Source organism: Schistocerca piceifrons, chromosome X, assembly GCF_021461385.2.
Source record: "Schistocerca piceifrons isolate TAMUIC-IGC-003096 chromosome X, iqSchPice1.1, whole genome shotgun sequence".
Lineage (NCBI taxonomy): Eukaryota > Metazoa > Arthropoda > Insecta > Orthoptera > Acrididae > Schistocerca > Schistocerca piceifrons.
In genome coordinates, this window is record NC_060149.1 from 922,223,224 (window position 1) to 922,244,834 (window position 21,611).

Genomic DNA, 21,611 nt, shown 5'->3' on the forward strand with positions numbered 1-21,611 from the left:
CCGGAGACCCAAACTTATTTTAGATTTGACTCATTTTAAGAAGGATGGCACACCATATTTTACGTTCCAATCTCTGTTTTTTAACATTTTAGATGTGCATCACAGTTTCACTGTTGTTTATACTGATGGCTCCAAACAGGAGACTTTCCTTGGCTGTTCTGTGGTGTTCCCTGACCATGTTACCCGGATTCGCCTCCCTGCTGAATATACCGTTTTCGCAGCGGAGCTCCACGCGATCCTGAAGGCACTGGAGCTGATGCATCGTGTTCGGGGCGATCGATTTCTTCTCTGCTCCGATCCTCTTAGTGCCTTACAATCACTGCAGAACCTATACCCGACTGAGGAGATGGTCCAGCTGATACATGACCAGCTGTACTTGCTCCAACGGCGGGGTAAAGAGGTATCCTTCTGCTGGGTGCCTGGTCATGTCGGCATATGGGGCAATGAACAGGCTGATCGGGCTGCCAAGGAGGCCTGCAGAGAGCAGGATGTGGTCCAGTGTCCTATCCCCTTGCAGTCAGCCATCGCTGCACTCCACAGGAAGTGCATGGAGTTGTGGGAGGACGAATGGCTGGCGCTGACGGCCAATAAACTGCGGTCGGTAAAGTCAACCACTCGGCCGTGGTGTTCCTCCTGCCGGTTGCTCAGGCGGGAAGAGGTGGCCCTCACACGTCTTCGGATCGGGCACTGTCCTCTGACGCATAGCTATTTATTACGGCGGGAGGATCCTCCATTTTGTGATGCTTGTGGTGTGCACATCTCTGTCCGGCACATTTTAACAGACTGCATTTTATACCGTGATTCAAGGGCAGAAGCACAAGTTTATGGGGATCTGCCTTGTGTTTTAGCTAACGATGAGACGTGTGTGTCTAGGGTTTTTAAGTTTTGTGATGTGTCTGGACTCTGGCCTAAACTTTTAGGCTGGAGGTTTTAGTGTATTGCAGAGTGGCTGACTCCTCCCTGTTTTTCCTTGCGGTCAGCCAGCCACTTCCATCAGCTACATTGTTTTAGCTCCCTCTCCTTTTTTCTTCCTGTGTTGTCCATGTTTTATTGCTGACGCCCTGCTTCATCCCACGCTTTGGTGTGGGTGAGCACATATTTTCCAATGATTGTTCCCCATGTTTTTGGTTCCGTTTTATGTAAATGTTCTGAGTTTTTTTCATGACACCCGTCTCACTATGATACTGAACGGGCGCTGAAGACCTTGCTGTCATGCGCCCAAAAAAACCCTTCTACTACTCTACTACTACTCTTACGTACAACTATTAGTGATTCTGTTGTGTACGTGCTCCACTGAAGAATTGCTGTGAAAGCATGTGCAAGTTTTCTGGCTGGGAGTGCTGTTGTCTGTCTTCAGCAAGATAAAATTTGCTTCCACACTTGAACTGTTTTCCCATTGAATGTATATTTTTTTCAATTTAGTGATGTAACACTGGATTCACACTCGTACAAAACAAATTTAAAAACTTATTTTGGTGTAGGCTGTCATCAGTTTAAATAACTGATCCACATGATTGCCCAGCATATTCTTCAACAAAGCCATTGCTGATTCTTTCCAAACTTGTGTGAATGACCCCCCCCCCCCCCCCTTGCCCTTCAGTGTCAATTGAAAACTAAATCCTAATATAAAACCAATTTTGGTCTCCGTAGGTTTATGTGGCTCTGTTTCTTAGCTTGGGGAGTGAACTTATTAACCCTTTGACTGCTGGAGGCGCACCATCTGCTTGGCACACTGAGGTGCTGTGACGTGTGGCGTAATCTGGCTACCTGCGCTAAGTGCCTGTTCCTCAATCCGCAGACAGAACTGGAGCGGCCCACACTGCTTCACCTGCCCTGTGCTGAATATTTCTGGAGTGACGACGATTCCAGGCGAAACACTGTGCCCTCTCATGACTGATACAGAATAAATGTTCTCACTACAAAGTTCCTCTGCAGATGAGTTACTGCAGAATCAAACTAAATCTTTAGTATTATTTTCCGCCACTAAGAATTATATATTGCTTGTAGTTTTTTGCATGATTTTTGTAGCTCATGCCGAAAGAGATTTGTCAGCTTTACCTCGATAGTTTACTGTACCGTCTTGCAAACCCGTTTATAACATGTGAATTTCTCTATGGGTTCCTCACTGTACTAACTCAAGAATGAATAATATGAACCATACATTACAGATAACTGTACATTGTTTTTGTAGTTCAAAATGTTGTATTACTTAGTTTATAGGAGAAAGTGACGTACAGGTTATCATTCATATCGCACTACAATATCGGAATTTACTGTGAGCAGCAGTAAGAACAATTATACTCATTTTGTGACTTGTTAGGAAATTTCACACAGCCTACTATTTGTTTCTGAGAATACAATAAACTGCGTGCTTAGTCATCCGCTGTCAGATTCTTTACCTGTAATAGGTACACTGTGTAAAGTGTTCCATCCAGGTACAGATGCAGCTATCCTTTGCTGATGGTAATAAGTGCTATTATAATTTGGAACCCCGGAAATGACTGACTGTTTTGCCACAGATATTATTTTTTCTTGTGCTGTACTTGTAACTGTTGCACATAAGTACTCAACAAATTTTCCAACATTTGAAAGCTGTGAAATCTCTGTCTTTTTCTTAACACATTAAATTCGCTTATAGAGAAGATTCAATGTCATGAACTGTAAATTTAGGAGTTCCCTTTACGCTTCGTGAATATAGTTTCCATCCTTTTTTATCTGGGTTCTGGACTGGCACTGGCAAAGTTAAAAATATAATTTTATTTTGTTTTTTCTTTTTTATAATTTTTTTAGTTTTCAAAGCTTTTTCTGATAACATTGTTGCATTCGTTCTGTGCTGCGATTAGTAATTCCTTTTCGTGTGGTAATTTTCAAAACAGGGTAGGACACACAATGGTACCTTGCAAGTGTTACATTCAAACCTGCTTTCTCGACAAGTTTCTGCTTCCAGCAAACAATGAATGTTAGTGTTCTTTTCCTTGGAATGCTTACTTGTTATAATGTTTGGAAAATGCCTTCCCACAAACCTTAGAGGATTATCATCAGAACACCTTCCCCTGCTAGCTTTTCTGCACTCTGATGCATATGTTTCCATAAGTTCCCTTGCCAGTGACAGATGAAACTCTGCTGTCGAAATTTTACGACCTGTTAGTGATCTGCATAGGACAGGAGCATTTAAAACATGCAGATCAAGAACGTGGAGAAAGAACTTCTTATACCACTTGATTGTTTTATGTATACATCTGGCAGGGCTAAGCATTGTATTAGAGCACATAAATTGAATATCTCCTCATTTCAGTTTCTTATGAAGTTGTGGCATGTTGCGTGTTTTCGTACGGACAGTACTACATGCGTTCTTCCTGTTACTGTGAAGCCAGGAAAATAAGTCCGGGCTTTAGTACCAATTATCAAGGTAGAGGGTATGTCCACATTCTAAATATGGCCTTATCATTCTGACATAGTGGCTACTATGTCACTACTTTCCTCCAAATTGCGAAACTCAGTTTCTGTTGACGTCCTTGTATAAACAATAAAATCTGAGACATAGTCAGTCTTGCAATCACATAACACAAATGTTTTTATTCCAAATTTACTCCTTTTCGATGAAATGAAAGACAAAGATAAGCGTCCTTTGAATAATAACAAACTTTCATCAATGCAGAGTTTCTGATGTGGATTAAATGCACTATGGAAAGCTGTACGAACTTTATCGACAATGTTCCTAATTTTTAATAATCTGTCTCCTCCAGTATTGGCAGAGTTGTCACTGAAATGTAATATTTTCATAAGTAACAAAAAGTGGTCTCTTGACATCAGTTCACTAACAATTGGAGTATTTAGAACAACATGTCTGGTCCAGTACTCGCCAAGTTTGTTTTTTCACGTGAGTCATCAGAAGACAAACAGCTATGAAACAATACCTTTCTTTCAATCCAGTATCTGTCCACTTTGATATTTGAGAATGCACTGGTTCTGGAGTGTTCTCCTTGGTGAATAAATAAAACTGATTTGTTTCTGCAGTAATATATTTCATTAGTTCTTCTGTAAAGAATAACATCAAAACTGACAGAATGCTTGGCTCATTTACTATTTGACACACGACCTGATAGCATATCATGAAGTGCGTGATTAACTGGTCGAAAATTATTTTATTTCCAGTCAAATTAATCACTTAAACATGATTTCTTCGTAGGCATTTCACTATCACTTTCTGAGTCTTCAGAATCAGAACTACTAACATCTCTTGTTGAAACTCGAGACTGCATTGACACCCCTGTTGATGTGGACAGTTTATGACTACAGCTTTCCGATTCTGTGGTAGCTATCACTTTCGTCAAGATCGAGTAGTTCATTTTCACTGTCGTTCCTCGTCAGAATCTCCATGATTTCTTCCTTAGTGCACCCACGTCGTCTTGCCACTTTCTTTGTAAAATGCAGGACGCGAAGAGCACTAAAGTAAATTCTGATGAACAGTGAACTGTAGTGAAAAGCCTAGGCTCACAACAGGCAGAGAATGGGACAACAAGCTAGCAGCCAGAACTGCAAAAGGCTACTGAGGCGTGGTGCAGGAAGTCTGCTGTGTGAGTTATCTTGTCATCAGCACTTGGGTAGTGTCGCGTCTATACTCGTCATCATCGCTCAGGGGACAGAAAATTGGTGCGACTTAACTCATCAAAAGTGCTAAGGGAAAACCGGCGGCCGCAACTATACTAGTCAGTAGCACCCAGGAAGCAGCAGGCAGCATGGCGAGTAAACTTGTCAGCAGCAGTCAAACAGAGAAAGATGATATAATAAGTGCATGTTGCTTTCGCACAGTCCTAAATTCATAGTAGGAATGGTGTTCTCAACCAAAGTCTATGAAATTTTGGAAAATAGTGTAAGCACAGTGAACCTTAAAATTTTAGCCTATATTCACATGTTTTATGTTAATGGAAGTTCCGTCTTTTCCTTGGCTTTTGTGCTGATATTATCCTCATATGCAGTATTATTTAATGTAATTTTCGAATACTATTCTTCACTCATCAAATTTTCAACTTAAAAATATTATTATCCAGGACTGAAGTTACTATTTCAATGACACGTCAATTTTAAGGTGACAGCTCCTGCTGGTGCATACCATGGTCAGTCAGCAGTCGTCACATCGTTGGATGTTCAGCCTCAGAGTACTGGCCAGACTGAGAATCAGTCGTCAGCTGTTATTCCTCCTTCACAACCTGCAAAGGTACACTTAGAAAGTAGATTAGAGCATTGAAATATATCGTTGTAAATGTTTGCTAAACTAAGTTTTAATTCAAAAAGGGCTTTGATAAGTCTGTTTTGGCTAAAATTCTCTTTATTTATAATGACTTTGTAGTGTCTCACTGTATCTGTTGATGGTGGCTTGTATGTGAGCTATTACAAACAACAAAGAAGTAGTATGGTCAAATTAAGGTCAGTTTAAGTGGACTGAATAGTAACACAGGCATAATTCAGATTCTTTATTGCTGTTGACCACATACAGTAGAATAGGCTTTTACAGTGATAGTAAGATACAAATATTGATCACATTACATGTGAAAATTAAATAGCTTATATACAGCTATAATCTTAATTATTAATATCAACAATGTCAATATCAAGAACTCTTTTATATGATAACATGGTTTTTTGTTAGCCAGTCATATAATTTTATTTTGAACTTTTTTAAAGGCAAGGATCGAGTGGCAAGAGGAAATTTGTTAAAAATTTGAGGGCATTTGCTTTATGGGAATTTCCTGTTATTGCTAGTTTGTGCCTTGGAATGTCAATGTTTGCCATATTTCTAGTATCACGTTTGTGAATTGTTTCCCTGCCAATACCTTCTTTAATGCTATTCCTGACAAAGAGTGCAGCCTCATAGATATACAGATCCACCACTGTTTGTACCCTAAGCCTGATAAAAAGAGGACGACAGTGTTCTACAGGACCAACATTACACATTACAAGAAGTTACTGATACAAGGTGAATGTCCCCATATGAGTAGTCCATATGATATATGTGATTGAAAGTCCAAAATAGGCTATAAGGAGATAATTATTATTGACCATCTCTCTCTGTTTCCACATGAGGTAGGTCACTCTTCAGATTTTTTTGCAGATTTGGCTTATATGCTCTTCCCAAGTTAGTTTAGCATCAATATGTATTCCTAAGAGCTTGACACTTTCATTTTCTGTATTCTTAGATAATCATAACATAAGCTTTTGGGTTTTGTCTGGATTACACACAAGTTTATTGGCTGTGGACCAATTTAATGCAGGGTCAAGAGTTTCTTGTATGATCTTATCAAGGGTTGGGATGTCATGGTGTGAAGTAAGCAGAGTTTTATCATCTGCATAGCAGATTACACTGTGATACAGAATGGGGCAGGTCATTGATAGCGACTATGGAAAAGAAGGGGCCAAGGACAGAGCCCTGTGGCACACCTGTACCAATTTCTACTAAGGGAGAATGCTTATTTCTAATTGAGACAAACTGTCTTCTGTTGGTCAAATAGGTAGAAAATATTGCTAATGTAGATTTTTGTACACCATAATACTCGAGTTTTGTTAGTAATATGTTCAAAGGAATGCAATCAGAAGCTTTACTTACATCACATAATATAAGTGACACCATCTTCTTATTTTCAAAAGCTGTTCAAGTCTGATCAACAATTTCCAGAACAGCTGCAGTGGTATTTTTACCTGGTCTAAATCCATATTGATTGTTGCAAAGCAGATCATGCTTTTCAACATAATTGCTTAATTGAAAGTACATGAGTGATTCAGTTATTCTTGAGAATGTTGGCACAATAGATATTGCTCGGTAGTTCTGGGGGAGTTGGTTATCACCCTTTTTGAATACGGGGATAATTTTAGAGATTTTTAGCAAAGCTGGAAAAACTCCATTCTCTAAACATTTGTTAAAAATAAAGCTTTGTGGCTTACTTATTAGTGGACTGTTCTTTTCTAACAACAGGTTCAGATCCTTGATTGTCCTTGCCTTTATATGTTCGATACAGTATGAGCATATTTTCTCTAATTTCAGTCAGTTCTTTTGTATACCAGTTTATTTTTGTATTTTTACATTTAACTGAGGACCTAACTTTTATTAATGGGGAACAGGAGGACCATATGTCTACATATTTTTTTTTAAAAAAAGCTTCAAAATCCTTTTCAACTCCTGTTTTTCCTGGATGACACTCATAAACAGAGTCCCAGTTTGTGTCCTTCAACTTGTTAATAAATGACATAAAGTGCTCCTCTCTCTGACCTCTTACCCATGCCACATTAAATTCATTGAAAGAAGATGGTTTATTATTATAAGTGTTAAAAGCAATGGATCACCATCTGCAAAAAGACCATCAGCCAAGCTAACCACATATTCATCTCTATGCAAATTAACAATAATATTGTCTAGGCATGCATCATTACAAGTAGGACACTTGTTCGTGCAGTGCAAGTTTAAAGATCTTAATATATTAAAAAATGTTCTGGAGTCGTGTTGCCTTGAGTTTCCCATTTCAATATTAAAATCACCACAAATAGCAATCTTGTTTTAAACTTAAAAAGTTTCAAAACTACTAGTTCAAACTGTTAAAAAAAAAAAAAATGAATGTCTCCATTTAGAGACCTATCCAGGCTAACAATTATAATGTTTTCTTCAGTCAGTCTTATACAGCTACATTAGGCATTTACTTTTGAACAATGTGGCGTTATCTAATTTTGAAAATTGTTGGACATGCTTGATATAAATTCCAGCACCCCCATTTTTTCTGTTTTTCATGCACATTATGTTAGGTAAAACATATCCTTGAGGGAAATAACTGTCAACTTAATTTTCTGTTAGCCAGTGTTCTGACATACACATCACATCTACACCCTTAATGTTACAAAAATGTCCTAATTCTAACAGTTTATTTCTTAAACAACAAATATTGACTTGCAGTAATATTAATATTTTGTCATTGTTTTCATTCTCAACTGAGCACTCATCGGCATGTAACAAATCCGAGTTGCACATATTGTTTCTGACTAAGTTGGAATCGCTGGAATATTTACTTCCGTTAAAAAAGCATTTTCATCAATGCTCTTGGTATACGTCATATACGTCACTGTTTCATCGTGTTGCATGTTAAATTCAAAAGATACATCACTTTTGTCTTTCATAGGTATAACAGGCTTTATAGCTCGCTGCATGTTTGATTTTGCATGAACTATATCCAAGATCTTCCAACTAACATATGCTTTTTCTAGTCTGTTGATGTGCAAACCATGTGATGTATGAAATCGTTTCCCTAGTGTGCTTATATCAATGTATGTTGTATTTTTGAATTCCCTGCATATATCTTGCACAGCTTTATTCATTTTTTCTATTTCCTTGTTTACACAGGACCAATTATGTGGATCGTGACAATGTGGTACTGAAAAAATGATCACATTCGTGTTCTGGAGTTCATGCAACCTCCGTTTAAGGGAGAGCACGAAATCTTTTACTTCATTTTTAGCTACGTCGTTTCTCCCCACAAGAAAGACATTAAGTTCCGAAGAGGGCTTGTCACAAAATTAGGCACATCAAAGCGACATCACCTGCTCCTCAAAGTTTGAGGTGTGAAACTGTGCTGACTGCGTAGCAAAAAATGTAGTCACTGATTAATTTTCATTCTGTAGGACTGCGAAGAAACTTCCCGTGAGAAAGTTCTTAAGAAAACTACAAAATTATTTTTTGTAACATTTCAGACAACGTTATTGTTTCATATCGCGTACAGAGGCAAATTACTTTCCCACTATTACGTGCACAGCAGCGAGCAAGTCATAGGCCATCACCAAGAGTTTTGTTTGGACAGCTCACTTTAATATGACCGAGAATATTCCCTACTTCCCAAAAATATTTTACTGGCTGCTAATACATATCCTTCGGCATTGCATCCATCACTGAAAACGCCAATATACGCTACACAAAAGTAATTGTAGTTATTTTGAAGCCAACATTTTCACTGAAGTCTAGCAAAATATTTGTTCGAAAGGTTTTGTGAAACCCAAGTTTTATCTAAATTTGCTGTAAGCCTATTATACTCGAAACGCAATACGTGCTTGGTACACACAAACCTCGTTCTTACTACTCCAATGTCCCTGTCTTGTGTTACAAATTTCGTCCATCATTACAGTTTCTGAATTAAAAACAAAGTGCGTGGAGAAGACAGTACATTGAAGTGACTGGCCAGAATAATCAGTTATATCACTGACATTACCCTGTATTTCTCTAGCCATCGTCTACTATCTTCTGTCATACTAAAGTAATACAATTTTACATTCTAGCTCTTTGTAAAAGTTTTCAAATATCACAGATTTCTATGCTCTTCTTGGAGAATCGGAATAGGTGCTGGGACTGTTGTGATGTTACTGCTCTGTTTATATATACAATCGATACAGAAGCACCACAATATTTTATCATTTTATGATCTGCATTACCCTTCCTACGAAACAGCCAGTAAATCATTCTATGAAAAAAAAAAAGTTAAATTTCGAATGTAGAAGTAAACCGAATGCAGTAAGATTATATCCGAATGTAAAGACATTCGATACAGGTTTTTAGGAAAAACGGTTGTTTATTAATGCAGAATTGATAATCTTATTTTAATTGACAGTTACTGTCGAGTAAACTAAACGCCACCACTTGTGATAAATTTATCAGACGTCTACTGTAAGGGAAAAACATTTGCAGTATGCCCTCTATAACTGAAATGAATAGACAAACATTTGAATCAAGTTGGCTTTTTACATAGACGGCACTTAGCTAAACTGAAGGGTCTTCTGACTCCGTGTCTTCAGATTACTGTCGCTTGTTTCAGCCAGGTGTATCATCATAACTTCCACTATGGTCTCTCTTAAACCCTGGTTCAAGAAATCAGTTTCTTGGCAATGTTTCTGTGTGTTTTACGCACCTCTGCCAGTCCTGCTGAGTAACGTTGTCAAGAGCTTCGTGCATTAGCTTCTCGACATCAGCATGTTTGAAAGTAGTATATTTCTTTTCACTACTTCTCGCTGTACGTGGGCCCATATCAATTCAATGGGATTATACTGGCAGTGATACGGTGGTAGACGTACCACTTGATGTCCCATTTCATTTGCCAATTGATCTAATTCATAAGTCTTTTTGGCACCTATGATATCTTCCTTAGACAGGAGTTCATCCTTCGTTTCATCAACTGAAAATGAAACATTCTTTCTCTTTAACCACTCCATAATATGTGCCTTGAGCCAATTTGAATGTGGCAGCTTTTCTATCTGAATTGTGTGGTAGCTGGCATTATCCATCACAATAATTGACCCTTCTTCCAGTGCAGACAACAGTCGAATAAACCAGTTCTTAAAAACTTCTCCATTCATTTCTGAATGGTAATCGGATTAGCAAGAACTTTGGTATGAAGCCTGTAGTTGATGAACCAGTGTGGGTGATGATTAATCTGTCACTTCTATCAGTAGGCACTTTCAAACTGCCGTTTCCTTTGGAGTCATGCCATATATACTTATTGGTGTGGTTCTGTGAAACACAAGTTTCATACAAGTACACTATAGGTCTGGTGTCTTCAGCATGCAAGAAGTGCATTGTCCACAAAAACTTCGCTCTTGCTGCCCCAGTGTCTCGGAGTTCCATTAAGAATTTCCGTCCATCATTACACTTCTTGAAAAAGATGAAGAGTGGAGGTCTCTGAGTCTGAGAAATTAATTTTTTCACTGAGGTCAACCTGTATTTCTTTAGCCGTTGGATACTCTACTCTGTCTTATATCCAAGTACAGTTCTACGCACGAGTTCGTTGTTAAAATCGTCAAAGTCGGTTGATTTCTGTTCACATGACACAGATTTGCTAATATGACCTACATTTGACTTGGAGACACCACATGCTTTAGCAGTAAGTTTATGAATTTACGCAAAATTTAAGTTATTCCTCACGTCTTCATTGTCTGCCAGATCAGTAAAAAACTTGAGTACATTTGATATGATAATATTAGATTGTTCATGCACGAATGTCTTTACACCCTTTACGCACACCGACTGGAGGAGTACTACAAGTAGGCCATTGCTCCTGCAGTGTTGTTCACCACTAAACACATGTCAAAGCACCTTTCTAAAGACAGTAAGACACTGAGGTCAGACGTGAGCACTCCATATAGCACAGTTACACTGAGCTTTCAGCTGCTCTGATCTACTGCACCACAAACGGTACCTACATGGCAACAAAGCCGAGAGGCAGGCGAAACACAGCCCTGCTGGCGGCAGGCAGCGGCTGTGACCTTGAAGACTCTACTTTTGTGCCGGCCACATTAGCTATAACCTCAATAACTGTTTAAAATTGAGTTGTAAATAGAAACTGCAGGGATATCAGCTGTTTTCTGTTTTGTGTAGTGTGTATGCCAGTGTTGATTTAGACTAAAATACCCTGCAGTTATTTTTAAGGAGCTTTGGCCTCAAAATGCCAGAAGATAAGAGTGTCTTGTCCATTGAGACACTCTTGGATGTCGTGGAGACAAAATTTCCAGATATTAATGCTTGATCTGTGAGTGTCAGGCTGAAAGTATACAGGGTGTTTCAAAGTCTTTGCCTCCAACATCTAGGGATAGTGATTACTAATGTCATTGAGAACAACTTTAGTGAGAGGCAAAGTGTTGGCTGATGCATTGTGGTGACCCTAGGCAACCTTAGTATTCGCTGGCTCTTGTGCGTTGAGAGTTTCTGGTGTTCTGCATGCAACCTACCCCACTAAATTAATAAGATGGATTTTAAACAAGAAAACCTTAAAAATCAGTGTCTCTAAGTAGAGAAAGATATTTTAGAATTAATTGGGACCTTTAATTTTGCTGGACCTACCCCCTTCCACATGTGGCAGATGACTTGTTTTTATAGGCAACCCACAAGGCGTGCACATACCGTGAGAACCTGTGCCCTGCTGCTTCTCAGGGACATAACCATTACAGACGGGCGAGCAGCATTGCCTGGAACCGTCAGTATTTGTTGCATGGACTTTGAAGCACCCTGTATATGAATCTGTGTGCTATAAGAACTAGTGTGCTGCCTTAATGGAAGAATATTTTTGTTGACCTGCTAGTAATATGTCATAAGAGAGGTACAGTATTGTTGTTTTGTCCTGCATTGAATACCTCTTACATATTTACAGAATTTTATGCTGGTTTTGCTGTTTGCAGCATTACTCAAGGTGTTAATAATACAAAAGCATTTATTATAATGTGATGCTGGTATGTATGTTCAATGAAGTGAGATTCTTAAGGTTTTTTATGTAACTTTTAGATGAAGAAGGGTGTGAAAAGAAAGGCAGATACAACAACACCATCATCAGATTCCTTTGAGCCCCTTTACAATTCAATTGATTCTAAGTCTGCCAAAGTTGCTACACGGAGAGAATCTGGAAGGACAATCAGGAAGGTTGTGAAAGATTTGCCAGTTTACCAGGTTAGAAAATACTACATTCTGTACTTAACTATTGTTGCTTAGTTTCTTAATTGATTCTTACTCTGTTCATTGACTTAATTATATACTGAGAGAGCAGGTCCATGTTTAATGTAACATATTTTATAGCAGCCTCAACGACAAGATGATGGTGTTCCCTTTAGTCAAGCTACGGTCCCTCATTCAGCTACTGGGATAACATCACAGGTACAGTAAACATTTTTAAAGCAGATTTTCAGAATACACAGATTGTAAGAAGTGCTTTCTAGTGGTCTTAACTTAATCAGCAAATTTTAGGACATACCTTCGTAAGTTACAGTTATACGTGCCGTACATAACAGCCTATTGTGATATTTTCAATACTGGTTTTAAGATTGTACATTCTAATAGCTCTGGCAAGCTTTTTTGGTGCCATCAAAATGTACGTTTTTCATATTTAACTACACTTGAAAAAATTTGTTAAATGGTGACCTGCCCAGGTCAACGTGACTATTGGTTTCTCACATCCCACTAGGTGAATACCAGGTTGGTTCCCTTGTTCTACCTCAGATACATAAGATAAATACTATGTAAACATTTTGAACACTTTCTCACACTTACAGGCAGACAGATTGAGTACACAGCTTCTGTCCTGGGAGGTGAACAGGAGACTGATGACCTTCATTGTTTGGACTCCTTAAAACAGTTACTCAGTATCAGCAGCATAGATGGCGTCAGAAATGTCTGAGCTTTGTTTCACCACCAGTACTTGACTAAAGTTAACTAGAGCCTCATTTCATCATTTTCTTTCAACAGGGGTTAATCCAAAACCTTAAACACCATCCCTACAAACACTGCTCCATACATCAAATCCTGTGTTATGTTTTTTGGCCCTGCAGTCCAGTTAGTATGCTTATTTCAGGATCTGGGTTACATTTTCATTGTGAGCTTTCTCTTTAGGCTTTGTCATTAACTAGGTAATTACTACCCTCCACAGTAAGAATACTACTGTGTTGTTTTGTTGGTGCAATGTATGATAGTTATTTAGTTGTTATGATTTTGATAAATGGTTACAATTTTTCGCTAAACTCTCAGTCAGAACATGATCCATCATACGCATTCTATTATTTGGTTCTTGTTGATTATTATCAAAGAAAGCAGCAGTGTAAGTAACAACAAATAGCAGTCTCTTGCCATTGTTTCGCTAATGAGACGATTCATCTCCTTTTAAGCGGTGGTAGCATGCACAAAAGCAAGCCATGTCGCGAGCGGCAACATGCCGTAAACACAGAATGTGACAAACAATGCATGACACAGTACAGTAATGCATTTTTAACTTAGAGTGACGTAAACACCTATAACAAAGAGAACGGCACTTATCGTATCACAGAAAAATAAGCAATCAGTTCAAACCAGACGAAGCACCTGAAAAAGGAAGGGTACCCGTAGAAATATGGATGGAGTGCCTGACGCATAGCAGTGGCTACCTGGTATAGCTTAACTGCTAAGCTTACGACTCGAACCAAACTACTGTAGCTGTATCGTCATTCATTCGACCTAAATTGTGTCTCGTATTACAATGGACCAGCACTGTTTCGATTTGGATGTGCGGCCTAAAACTTTTCTCTCCCCTTGAATTTAGAGTCTCAAATTTTAGGTGCGGCTTAGATTCGGGAAATTTTTTTTTCCTTAATTTCGAATCTCATTTTTCAGGTGCGGCTTAGATTCGAGTAAATATGGTAGTCATTTCCTTTCCTGTTCCACTTGCGAATAGAACGAGGAAAAAAGACTGTCTATGTGCCTCTATATGAGCCCTAATTTCTGTTATCTTTGAAGTAATTAGGAAAAATGTACGTTAGCAGCAGTAGAGGCATTCAAATACCAATTCTGAAAATTTACTTGTTAATGTTCCTCGAAAAGAATGTTGCCTTGCCTCCAGGGATTCCCATTTCAGATTGCGACGCATCTTCGTAATACTTGTGTGCTGTTCGAACTTTGACCATACTGGTAACAATTCTAGCAGCTCACCTCTGAACTGCTTCCTTTAATCTGACCTGGTGCAGATACCAAACACTCAAGCAATACTTGAGAATGGGTCGCACAGCTGTTCTGTATACAGTCTCGTTTGCAGATGAACCACACTTTTCTGAAGCTAGCTGCCAGTTGTCACACAAACTACAAATTTTGTTAAAGTTGTCTTGTATCATCCTACAGTCACTCAACTTCAACACATTTTATATCCTTTCTACTTCGACCATCATCAGTTATTTTGCTCCCCAAAAAGCAAAACTCATTTACTACTTTAAGTGTCTCATTTCCTAATCTAATTCCCTCAGCATCACCCGACTTAATTCGACTACATTCCATTATCCTCGTTTTGCTTTTGTTGATGTTCATCTTATACCCGCCTTTCAAGACACTATCCATTCCGTTCAACTGCTATTCCAAGTCCTTTGCTGTCTCTGACAGAATTACCTCAAAGTTTTTATTTCTTCTCCATGGATTTTAATTCCAACTCCGAATTTTTCTTTTGTTTCCTTTACTGTTCGCTCAATATACAAATTGAATAGCATCGGGGACAGGCTACAACCCTGTCTCACTCCCTTCCCAACCACTGCTTCCCTCTGTACAAATTGTAAATAGCCTTTCGCTACCAATATTTTATCAATGCCACCTGTAGAATTTGAAAGAGAGTATTCCAGTCAACATTGTCAAAAGCTTTCTCTAAGTCTACAAATGCTAGACACATCGGTTTGCCTTTCCTTAATCTTTCTTCTAAGATGAGTCGTAGGGTCAGTATTGCCTCGCATGTTCCAACATTTCTACGGAATGCAAACTGATCTTCCCCAAGGTCGGCTTCTACCAGTTTTTCCATTCATCTTTAAAGAATTCATGTTAGTATTTTGCAGCCGTGGCTTGTTAAACTGATGGTTCGGTAATTTTCACATCTGTCAACACCTGCTTCCTTTGGGATTGGAATTATTATATTCTTCTTGAAGTCTGAGGGTATTTCACCTGTCTCATACATCTTGCTCACCAGATGGTAGAGTTTTGTAAGGCTGGCTCTCCCAAGGCTGTCAGTAGTTCTAATGGAATGTTGTCTAATCCCGGGTCCTTGTTTCGACTTAGGTCTTTCAGCGCTCTGTCGAACTCTTCAAGCAGTATCATACCTGCTATTTCATCTTCATCTACATTCTCTTTCTTTTTTATAATATTGTCCTCAAGAACATCGCCCCTGTATAGACCCTCTATATACTCCTTCCACCATTCTGCTTTCCCATCTTTGCTTAGAACTGCGTTTCCATCTGAGCTCTTGATATTCATGCAAGTGGTTCTCTTTTCTCCAAAGGTCTCTTCAATTTTCCTGTAGGCAGTATCTATCTTACCCCTCGTGAGATAAGCCTCTACATCCTTACATTTGTCCTCTAGCCATCCGTGCTTAGCCATTTCGCACTTCCTGTCGATCTCATTTTTTAGACGTTTGTGTTCCTTTTTGCGCACTTCATTTACTGCATTTTTGTATTTTCTCCTTTCATCAATTAAATTCAGTATCTCTTCTGTTACCCAAGGAATTCTACTAGCCCTCGTCTTTGTACCTACTTGATCCTCTGCTGCCTTCACTATTTCATCCCTCAAAGCTACCCATTCTTCTTCTACTGTATTTCTTTCCCCCATTCCTGTAAATTGTTCCCTTATGCTCTCCCTGAAACTCTTTACTCTTTCAGTTTATCCAGGTCCCATCTCCTTAAATTCCCACCTTTTTGCAGTTTCTTTAGTTTTAATATACGGTTCATAACCAATAGATTGTGGTCAGAGTCCACATCTGCCCCTGGAAATGTCTTACAATTTAAAACCTGGTTCCTAAATCTGTCTTACCATTATATAACCTATCTGAAACCTTCTAGTAACTTCAGGGTTCTTCCATGTATACAACCTTCTTTCATAATTCTTGAACCAAGTGTTGACTATGATTAAGTTATGCTCTGTGCAAAATTCTACCTGGTGGCTTCCTCTTTCATTCCTTAGCCCCAATCCATATTCACTACTACGTTTCCTTCTCTTCCTTTTCCTACTGTCGAATTCCAGTCACCCATGACTATTAAATTTTCGTCTCCCTTCACTACCTGAATAATTTATTTTATCTCATCATACATTTCATCAATTTCTTCATCATCTGCAGAGCTAGTTGGCATACAAACTTGTACTACTGTTGTAGGCATGGACATCGTGTCTATCTCGGCCACAATAATGCGTTCACTATACTGTTGGTAGTAGCTTACCCACACTCCTATTTTCCTATTCATTATTAAAGCTACTCCTGCATTACCCTATTTGATTTTGTATTTATAACCCTGTATTTACCTGACCAAAAGTCTTGTTCCTCCTGCCACCGAACTTCACTAATTCCCACTATATCTAACTTTAACCTATCCATTTCCCGTTTTAAATTTTCTAGCCTACCTGCCCTATTAGGGGATCTGACATTCCACACTCCGATCCGTAGAACGCGTTTTCTTTCTCCTGATAACAATGTCCTCCTGAGTAGTCCCCGCCCGGAGATCCGAATGGGGGACTATTTTACATCCGGAATATTTTACCCAAGAGGACGCCATCATCATTTAATCATAGAGTAAAGGTGCATGCCCTCAGGAAAAATGACGGCTGTAGTTTCCTCTTTTCTTTCAGCCGTTCGCAGTACCACAACAGCAAGGCCGTTTTGGTTAGTGTTAAAAGGCCAGATCAGTCAATCATCCAGACTGTTGCCCCTGCAACTACTGAAAAGACTGCTGCCCCTCTTCAGGAACCACACATTTGTCTGGCCTCTCAACAGATACCCCTCCGTTGTGGTTGCACCTACGGTACGGCTATCTGTATCGTTGAGGCACACAAACCTCCCCACCAACGGCAAGGCCCATGGTTCATGCCGGGAGGCTAGTGTATTCAACATAATTGATATCAGTATCGGAAAAAAATTCTCAGTATCTGGCATATAATATAGGACTTGGTTTCCTTATGTTGCATGGTAATCATACCTTGGTGTGAGTTTGTTAGTGTGTGGATACAACTGTACCAACTTCTTTAGAGGTACACAGTAATGATTGGTGTGACACTGCAAAACAGGTATCTTCACAGTCTCTCACTAACAGGGGAAGGGTACCAAAATAAGGAGTACAACAAAGTTCTCATGACAGAACTGTTTTATCCTTATATATATCTCACAAACAATGATAATAGGAAATATTGGAACAGAAAACCATTTTTAATTAAAATGGCCTGATGCAATTTGTGGTTGTAAATAATTGTTTTCATATAAGTGAAAAAAAACCACACCTTATATACAAGACCTTAAGAATTCACATTAACAGTTAGTGTAAGTCAGGACTTACAGACATTTGTCAGTACTACACTTGCATCAATAATGATGATAAAAGGTGCTTGTAAAACTATCTGTATGTGTGATACTACAAAATTGCAAATAGTAAAGTGCATTTGATATCAAATGAGAAACCTGTTCACAGCAATGGGACCAATGCATCAAGAATTGTTAAGCCTTCCTTTTCTGTGGTAAAAAATGCAACTGTTTGTATGCTTGTCACTTCATCATTTGAAAGAAATTAGGTGATTACTTTACAAAAATTGCAAGAGGTTGTATTCTTACACGTGTGGATTTCTATTTAGTTTTAGTCATTATTGTTGGGGGAAACTCCATTTGTACCTGTTGTACCAGCAGAAAATTCCCCTCTTTGAATGCCTGCACTCGTACTGTATTTCATTCGCAATTAATGTTTAGAGTTGGGGTGGGGAGGGAATGTACTGGCTTAGTTATAAACTATGTGGTTTTGTGTTATTTTTAGGTAAAGCTGAAGGATAAATTAAATGAATCTCTGAAGGCTTGCAATGAGATATTGAAGGAGCTCTTTTCAAAGAAGCATTCGGTACGTATCAATTTACGTCCACATGAAATAATTTGTATATGCATTTGCTGTGTCGAAAATGTTAGTTTCGTATTGTAACATATATAAAAAATTTCACCTATTTTTAAAGCAATAATATTATCATCATTTACAAGTTTTTTCCTCAAAATTTACTCCTAGAAGTTTAAATGCAATCTCGTGGTCAGCCATAAATTTCTCTGAACTATGAAGGGAATGACGTGGAGCTTTGCAGTTTTTAAGGAGTGGTCACAGAGTCACATTTTTAAGATTGCATAGTAGACTGTGTTTTGCAAAATTTTAATTACTGTGCTACGATTGTTGTGTTAACAGACATGAAATGTATTTCCATCTTAAGGTTTTTTGTAATCCATTAAGTGACAAAATGTTGTATCCAGCATAACAATGAAATTCATGTCGATATGTACTCTTTAGGAGTAGTAATCAGTAGCGACAATAAAAATTCTCATATAGCTTTAAATGTGAATGTAGATGTGAATTTTGCCTCAAAATGCAAAATTATCTACTAAAAAATATTTCATTGCGAATTGTAACCAGATGACCTATTTTATCAGATGTAGTTTGATATAGCTTTGTTTTCTGCATATGAATATTGAAATTTGAACCAACTTTTTAGTAACTGGTATTACACGTCATCTTGCGAAGCTCAATTTGGAAAGATGATGTGGGTAAGAATGTGTTCACAAAATAAAAAGTGCACAAATGTAACAGCATTTCAGTGCACTCTAGGCTCTGGTGCTTAGCCAATTGAGATGATGAATGGTCTGCATAAGATAAACACTTTGTACTACATCATAGGACGTAGCCACGGGATCTAGTATCTTAGAACAATATAACGTGTATGTTTGCTAGCTAAAGTTACAAGTTAGTATAATGGCGACATTTTGGTAGGTCGAGGCACTGTCGTTGAGCTAGTGTTGGTACAGCTTGACCTTTCTCTTTTAAATAATGGTGCCTCCACACATTTCAGTGTGGTGCATGGCACTTACCGAGCCATTGACCTTTTGGTCTGCAGCCCTGGCCTTCTACAGTTTGTCCAATGGAGTGTGCATGGTGACTTGTGCGATAGTGACCACTTTCCGATCTTTATGTCACTGCCCCAGCATCTCTCACCTGGGTGCCTCCCCAGATGGGCTTTGAAAAAGGCTGACTCGGACTCGATCGTCTCCGTTGCCACTCTTGAGCCCCTTTCTCATGATGCCATTGATGTGGTGGTTTCTGCCCCAGAATCTGCAATTCCCTGTTCTTCCGGGTCCCCTCAACTCGCCAATGGAAGCAGGAATGTTGGGAATTGTATGTCTCCACCATTGGCACCCATACCTCCCCATCACAGGATTGGTGCAAGATTAGGTGACTCTATGCCAGCGACACCACTTCAACCTTTTCAACCGCATCTGGGTTGAGGGTGAGTTCCCCTCTGTGGCGGGAAAGCATTATCATCCTAGTGTTGAAGCCTGAAAGGAACCTCCTGGAGGTGGACAGCTACTGCCCCATTATCCTCACCAACTTTATGTGCAAGTTGTTCGAACACATGGTGAGCCGGAAGTTGGGTTGCCTACTTGAGTCTCGGGGCCTTCTAGCTCTGTCCCAGGGTGGGTTCCGTAAGGGCCGCTCTGCCACCGATAATCTGTTCTGCCTGGAGTCTGCCATCCGCACGGCATTTGCCCGCCGTCAGCATCTGGTTGCCATCGTTTTTGACATGCGAAAGGCATACGATACGACGTGGCAACATCACATCCTCACCATGCTTCATGGATGGGCTCTTTTGCCTGTACTATAGCTCCACTGGCATTGTGGTTGCTGAACGGCGGCTACAGGGCGCTATCCACAGGGCGTGGTCTTGGGCCGTCATGCACGGCTTCCAGTTCTTGGGTGCCAAGACCTGCGTCATGCATTTCTGCCGGCATCGCACTGTTCACCCTGAGCCACGGCTTTATCTTGACGGCAAACCCCTTGTCGTGGTGGAGGTGCATCGGTTTTTGGGATTGCTTTTTGATGCCCGGTTGACTTGGCTCCCATTCGGCAACTTAAAAAACCATTGTGGCGCTATCTTAACACTCTTTGTTGCTTGAGTACACCAGCTGGGGTGCCGATCGGTCTACCCTTCTATGACTGTATCAGGCGTTGATTCAGTCCCGTCTTGATTATGGCAGCCTGGCTTATGGTTCGGCATCGCCTTCCGTGTTGCAGGTGCTCGTCCCCATACTTCACTGCGGGATCCGACTCACAACTGGAGCTTTCCGCACAAGCCCTGTAAACAGCCCACTTGTGGTGGCTGGTGTCCCTCCATTGCGGATTCGGCGCCGACGACTACTGGCCACTTATGCTGCACATGTTTATAGCTTGCCCGGGCATCCAAATTACCATCTCCTGTTCCTCACCTTGGACATCCATCTTTCAGAACGGCAGCCCCGGTCTGGGTTTACGATCACGGTTCGCATCTGGGCTCTTCTCTCTGGGCTTGAGTTTTTCCCTCTCCCACCTCTTTTCCGGGCCCATATACATATACCCCCGTGATGTGTGTCCCGCCCATGGCTTCGGCTGGATTTGGCACAGGACCCGAAGAAATCAGTCCCTCCTGAGGCCCTCCGCCGTGACTTTCTTTCCATCCTTGCAGCGTTTCATGGCTCTGACGTGGTCTATAATGACGATTCGATGGCTGCTGGTCGAGTTGGTTATGCTCTTACTCTTGGGGATCATTTTGAACAACGCTCATTGCTGGCTGGCTGCAGTGTTTTCACTGCCGAGCTGGTCGCCATCTCTCGTACCCTAGAGTATATCTACTCCTGCTCAGGTGAGTCGTTCATTATCTTTAGTGACTCCCTGAGTGGTTTACAAGCTATTGACCAGTTTACAAGCTATCGACCAGTGTTTTCCTTGCTTTCGTCTGGTGATGGCTATCCAGGAGTCCATCTATACTCTTGCCCATTACGTCTGCTCTGTGGTTTTTATGTGGACCCTGGGTCATTTCGGCATCCCAGGTAATGAATGTGTTGACACACTGGCCAAACAGGCTGTTGGTACACTGGCTTTGGAGAGTGGCCTTTCGGAGTGTGATCTCCGTTCAGTTTTGTGGCAGAAGGTCCTTGGTACCTGGGGTGATGAATGGCGCATCCTGCCTTCACCCAACAAACTTCAGATCGTCAAGAAGACTACCGGTGTCTGGTGCTCCTCTTTGAGGGCCTCTCGCAAGGGCTCTGTTGTACTCCGCCGGTTGCGCA

The 21,611-nt window shown here is 40.0% G+C and overlaps 1 protein-coding gene across 3 annotated transcripts in view; it reads left to right on the forward strand.

The window, feature by feature from the left end:
• LOC124723157 (homeotic protein female sterile) overlaps positions 1-21,611 on the forward strand; it is a 263,408-nt gene that overhangs the window by 126,213 nt on the left and 115,584 nt on the right. For all 3 annotated transcript variants that reach the window (XM_047248347.1, XM_047248348.1, XM_047248349.1), the window contains exons 7-10: positions 5,090-5,218; positions 12,299-12,460; positions 12,587-12,664; positions 18,292-18,372. In XM_047248347.1, the coding sequence (XP_047104303.1) occupies positions 5,090-5,218; positions 12,299-12,460; positions 12,587-12,664; positions 18,292-18,372 (450 nt within the window). The remainder of the gene's footprint in view (positions 1-5,089; positions 5,219-12,298; positions 12,461-12,586; positions 12,665-18,291; positions 18,373-21,611) is intronic.